A 5,870-nucleotide genomic window follows, 5' to 3' on the forward strand; every position below is an offset into this window, starting at 1 on the left:
GCTAGGATAAAAGAGGATAAGCTCACGGATGTCGCTTCAAGTTGCTTGGAGAATGGATGGGTAAACAGCGGGATATGCAGCGACTTCCACCGAGATTTAGTGATCTCCACCCAGCCAAGGACTGACTGGGTCTGCACCTGCTGAGCTTAGCACAGGGTGTTCAGAGGCATCCAGGAAACATATCACATTCTCCTGGGGAGGGTTCTGAGGGCCAGATAAAAATGCTTGGAGAGCCACATTTTCGCTTCCCCCATCTGAGCCCCCCCACCCCCGCAATGGAGTAAGTGAACGAATGTGCCTCAGTTCCGGCTGCAATCCTGCACACACGCTTACCTAAGGGTAAACTCCATTGAACTGAGTAGCACTTCCTAGTAAATCACACGTCTGGGACTGTGCTGTTAATGTATAACTCCTCTGTAAACTTTAAGCAAGGACTTTTCTCGCGCCTTCCTCCCTGCAATTTCTGAAAGACTGCAGGGAGACATAGCAAAAGCGTGTGAAACTTTAGAAACAGCTTCATTTCCCCTGTTCCTTTTAACCTTAAAGATGGGGCGCTTTGGGGGAGGGGGCGGGTGCTGCTGCTGCCAGGATTTATGTAGCGTTTTTTTCCTTAATGCACTTCACTGAGGCAAAGCAATGCAATTCCTGAACACACACACACTTCCACAAAGTGGAAGCTGTAAGGTGTGTCCCCCCCACCACCACTAGGGTAACGTAATTCACCTGAGGATAAGATACTAACAGTTCTCTCTTGGAACTCTTCCTGGGCCTCACCTCCGCAGACACACTTTCCTTGACCTCCGCTTGGGAATATCTCCAAAACAGGTCAGGCTGATTTGCAAAGAAAGCGAGAGCAGAAGTTTAGCTGTCAAGCATGGGGGGAAAGAGCAGGAGGGGCGGGGCCAAGGCACGGGAGGGGAGGGGCCACGAGGTGGGAAGTGGGCGGGGCTACGGAGGCCAGGTGAAACTGACTCCGGGAAGAAGTTTCAACCTGGGCGCCGCCCCGGGGGAGAGCGCGCGTGTGCGGCGGTTTCTGTTCCCGAATGCCTCGGGCGTGCGGAACCGCGGCGGGGCTGGGGAGGAGATAAGCTTGGCGAGGTGGAGCATGGCTGGATGGAGGAGGAAGCAGCGGCGGCAGCAGCAGCAGCAGCGAGAGCCGTGCGCGCTGGGCCGGCGGAGGTGATCCGTGCGCCGGGGATTTCGAGGTCATCATGGCCAAAGAGCTGAGCCAAGCCGAGGTGCTGGACTTCCTCTGCCAGGCCGGGGGCAGCGTGGCCAACGCCGCCTTGCTGAGCCACTTCAGGCACTTCTTGCGGGACCCCGACGCGTCTCCGGCTCAGCTGCAGCGCCGCCGAGAGCTCTTCAAGGGCTTCGTCAACTCCGTGGCCACCGTGAAGCAGGACGAGCCGCCGGGCGCCGCCAAATACGTGGTGCTCAGGAAGCGCTACCGAGAGCTGGTGGGAGAGGAGCCCAAGGCACCTGCCGACGATGCCGCCCAGAGCCAAGCCGCCAAGCCGCCACCGCCTCTGGAAGTAGCAGTCGGCCGGGGGGCGCTGCAGGGCCAGGCCGGGGCGCAGCGCGCGCCCAGGGCGCACGGCCAGGAGCCTCCCTGGCGCCAGGTAGAAGAGGAGCACGCCGGCCCAGGCTCGGCCCGCCAGCTTAGGACTTGCCCGGAACCTCGCAAGTGCCACCCGGGGGGGCTGGGAGGGCGATCGGGGGCGCTGTTTCCGCCAAACCCCGCGCTAGGCGGCCGGAGAAGCCCCTCGGAGCCGTGCGCCCTGCTTGGAACGGAGCAGCACAGCCAAAGGGAGCCCCAGCAGGCTCTTCGCGGGGACCCTCCGCTCCTACTAGGCGGGGCGCCGCAGTCAAATGGCCCCTATTTACCCGTCGGGAAAATGGGCGCGCCTCCAAGTGCCGCCAGCCCCCAGCAAAGGATCCGCGAGTGGGTGGAGAGGGCGCATGCCGTTACGCACCAGTCCGCCCTGCCTGACCCCCTTCTGCAGCGCGAAGAAGGGTCCTCCTGGTCAGCCCGGGCGTCGCCGCCCAGCTCGGTGGGGAGTGCCTGCCTTTCTCAGGATTCCTTGCCCGGGCTGGGTGCCCGGCGGGACCCCGCGCCCGTCTTCCGGAGCATCCGGTGCCAGCTCTCCCTGCAAGACCTGGAGGACTTTATCGAGAAGGCGAGCTCGGCGAGCGAAGACGGCAGCAGCGCCAGCGGAGGCAGCGACTCCTATCGGCCTGAAGGGCGCGCCGGCGTCCTTCACCAGCCCTTCCCTGCCAGGCAGAACGGCCACGGCGGTAATTCAACAGGGACAGCCAGGGCCAGGCCAGAGAGCCTCTGCTACAGACCCCACGGAAATGGCTTGGTCAAGGATGGCGCCATCCCAGAACACCTCGCCTTGCTCAACCGGGTGGTGAGCAGAGCCGCCTCCTGGGACAAGCTGTGGGACGCAGACTCCCCCAAACCTGGCAAAGAGCCCCCCAACCCTTGGAAAGTGACCAGACTGTCTCCCTCTCCCCTGGAGACCCCCCTGAGCCCACGGCTGGTCCAGAGGCAAGGATGCTCGGCCACTTCTAGTGACGTGCAAGGGCTGGGCCCAGATCCAGATGCTCCGAGCGAAGGCAGGTCCTCCTCTGTGCCCTTGGAACCCCGAGAGCACGCTTGGCTGGTGAAAGTGGCCACCGGTTCGTGGATGCAGGCCAGGGCGCTCTTTCTGGAAGACCCCCACCTGGCCACCCGCAAAGACTTCATCATGGGCTACACTGTTCTCCACTGGCTGGCCAAGCACGGGAACGTGCAAGTGATGCAGGACTTTGTCGCCGGCGCCAGGAAAGCCGGCGTGGACCTCGACGTGGACGCCAAGTCCGGCTGCGGATACACCCCTCTGCACCTGGCTGCCATGCACGGCCACCAGCTGGTCGTCAAGCTGCTGGTGCAGAAGCTGCGGTGCAGCACGCAGGTGCGCGACAGCAGCGGCAAGAGGCCCTGGCAGTACCTGAGCAGTGCCACCTCCGGGGAGGTGTGGCAGCTCCTGGAAGCTCCTCAGGGCAAGACCATATTCCCGGCCCACCCCATAGCCAGGAGCTCCACCTCGCTCGGCCTGAAAAAAGGCAAGAGCCCGGAGCTGGGCAGGAAAGTCAGCAGGAAGACTTCCTTGGCGGCGTACTTGAAACCCCAGCACATCAAGTGGAAAATGGGGAGCAGGTTCCAGCTGCTGCAGGAGAAGGAAGAGGAGTACAATGACTGAGGACCGCAGGGGATGCTCTCAGCTAAACCAATGGAGAGATTCCCAAGGGCTTTGCCTGCAATGTGGCTGGATTTGGCGAGGGACTAGAGGAGAGCAGAATTGAGCACTTTATCCATATTTATTTTAATTGATTTTATTTTTTTCCAATTATCCTAGGCAGGTGCTTCTATCGGGGTCAATTGATGGAGAAGTCTCGCAGCACCCACTCCTTCAAGTCTTGTTGCTCTGTGCCTCATCGCAGAGAAACTGTTTTTAACCATGTTCTTATTAGTGCCCCGTCTTCAGGATCAGGTGTGGGAGAATGTACACTGTTTGGATGTTGGTGGGGACAGCTTTGGCCTCTTAGGAATGCTTGTATGGAAGGGTGAACCAAACAGCTAAAATCTCAAACCCATTTTTAACCCCCCCCTCCAAAAAGTGTGCGGGGGGGGGGGGTTGTATGCAGGAGAGCTTTTAATATGTAAGTGCTTGGGGAATTGGGGCTGGTGGATTTGTAGCTGAAACCACCATAATAACAGTATTCAGGATGTCACTTCGGGGTGAAGATGGCCAGGCTTTTGAACTGGGGTGTCATTTGCCCGACAACAGCCACAATTAATTATTTGCCTTTAGGAACGGGTTGTGAATGAGACAGACAGACTGGGGACTCCTTTTTAATTAAGCTGGGATCATCTTTTAGAGGAGTTTAAACCTAAGGAAAACAACCACAACAAAATTCTGGAGTGGGGTTGAAGTGTTATCTCAAATATCAGGTTAATGAAATGAAATCCTTTCCCTCTATGGCCACCCCAAAGCACAATCAGCAAAACCTCGGAATTTATTTTACTTTCTTATTTTTAAAAGCCTGTTAATAAATTTATTTTATTTTTCTTTGCTCCTTGATATATATTCAATATCATTTGGCCTGTGTTAGGCATATTGTTTATGTCAATGTTGCTGGAATGCTGGGTGGCACAATGGGCTTCCTTTTTTAAATCCACCTTTTTATTGTTGAACAAACCTTGGTTACAGCTCATGGCAAGTGAGGGAAAGAAATTAACTGTGAGCTTAACTTGTTTTGGGCAGCATGCTAAGTCATAAGGGTAAAGGGTAAAGGGACCCCTGACCATTAGATCCAGTCGTGACTGACTTTCGGGTTGCGGCGCTTATCTCGCTTTGTTCGCCGAGGGAACCGGCATACAGCTTCCAGGTCATGTGGCCAGCATGACTAAGCTGCTTCTGGCAAACCAGAGCAGCGCACAGAAACGCTGTCTACCTTCCCACCAGAGCAGTACCTATTTATCTACTTGCGCTTTGACGTGCTTTCGAACTGCTAGGTTGGCAGGAGCAGGGACTGAGCAACAGGAGCTCACCCCGTCGCAGGGATTCGAACCACCGACCTTCTGATCGGCAAGTCCTAGGCTCTGTGGTTTAACCCACAGTGCCACCCACGTCCCTCTATGCTAAGTCCTACCTTGGTTTAACTCGGTGTGAGACAGCAGCAAAAAGGACCAGGGAAATGCAAAGTCTCTTCAAGTTCCACTCTGGGGGCCCGCATGGTCTTGCTAAGGCAGCATTGAGCTTATTGTGTTGTCCTCACAATATTGGACGACATTGTCATGAGTGGTGCAATATAGTCTTAACTCAGCTGTACATATATGTCTTCACAGAGTGCTTAGTTAAACTATGAAGTTTGTTCCCTAAAGAGGTAGTGATGGTTACCAACATGGATGCCTTTAAAATAGCATGAGATAAATTCTGGGTTATTTGTGGGGCCTGCCTGATGTTTTTACATAAGTAGAATGTATGCTTTTATTTAAAATGCACCTCTGGGTTATTTGTGGGGCATAGGAATTCATTCATATATTTTTTTCAAAATATAGTCCGGCCCACCACATGGTCTAAGGGATGGTGGACTGGTCCCCAGCTGAAAAAGGTTGCTGACCCCTGCCTTAAACCAATGCTACATTTGCCAAAACTGTATTTCCAGTTGCTATTTGGGGGCTGGGTGAGTCTTATTTTTCAAATGACAGACGGACTGTGATTGATTATCAGTTAAGCATCTGGCTGGTTCAGATGACAGCCTTGAGCTAGGTTCAGAGCTTTGAGAACTCAAAGAAAAAAGGTCACTCGGTCCAGGGAGGGTCCACAAATATATAGGCCTATTCTGACCTTTTTTTGAATGGTGCCTTGGGCCATTCATAACATAGGATTATTCTTCACAGTGCACTGGGGTTGGGTAAGTGAAGACAAGCTGCAACAGTTAACTATCACGTTGTTCACTGTTCAGGCTGCACAGATGAAGCATTTTGGTTCCTGAAATTCATTCTGATACTGCAGATAAAATATCACAGATAGAATTCGACCGGATGGAGTGTGAGTGTGTGGAAACAGTCCTGATCCAAGGCTCCCCCAGGTACATACCTGCAGATGGTGGAGCTGCCAGGTGCCATCCTGGCACCCAGGTGCCTCACTTGGTTGCAAGGGGCTGATAGCCAGGTGCAAAAGGTGCCTGGCTAATTTTGAACACTGCTCTGAATGCCAGTTTATGAGCATCACAATCGGAGGCATACCTAAGCTCCCTTGCGCCCATGGCAAGGAGATATTGCGGCTACCCAGAGCAGCAGAAGAGCTGCCAGGGAAGTG

General features: G+C 54.8%; 1 protein-coding gene across 1 annotated transcript; it reads left to right on the forward strand.

Annotated features, from left to right (window-relative positions):
* The first annotated feature begins 273 nt into the window (after nt 1-273).
* On the forward strand, nt 274-4,118 carry SOWAHB (sosondowah ankyrin repeat domain family member B). Its single transcript, XM_081876864.1, has one exon. The coding sequence runs from the start codon at nt 1,212-1,214 to the stop codon at nt 3,243-3,245; it is 2,034 nt and encodes a 677-aa protein (XP_081732990.1). The 5' UTR covers nt 274-1,211; the 3' UTR covers nt 3,246-4,118.
* The last annotated feature ends 1,752 nt before the right edge of the window (nt 4,119-5,870 follow it).

The sequence above is a fragment of the Podarcis erhardii genome (genome assembly GCF_964252035.2).
Source record: "Podarcis erhardii genome assembly, chromosome: 9".
NCBI classification, from domain to species: Eukaryota; Metazoa; Chordata; class Lepidosauria; order Squamata; family Lacertidae; genus Podarcis; species Podarcis erhardii.

Bases quoted from the DNA above. Each gene is read 5' to 3' on its own strand.
- SOWAHB (XM_081876864.1), top strand. From the start codon at position 1,212: ATGGCCAAAGAGCTGAGCCAAGCCGAGGTGCTGGACTTCCTCTGCCAG.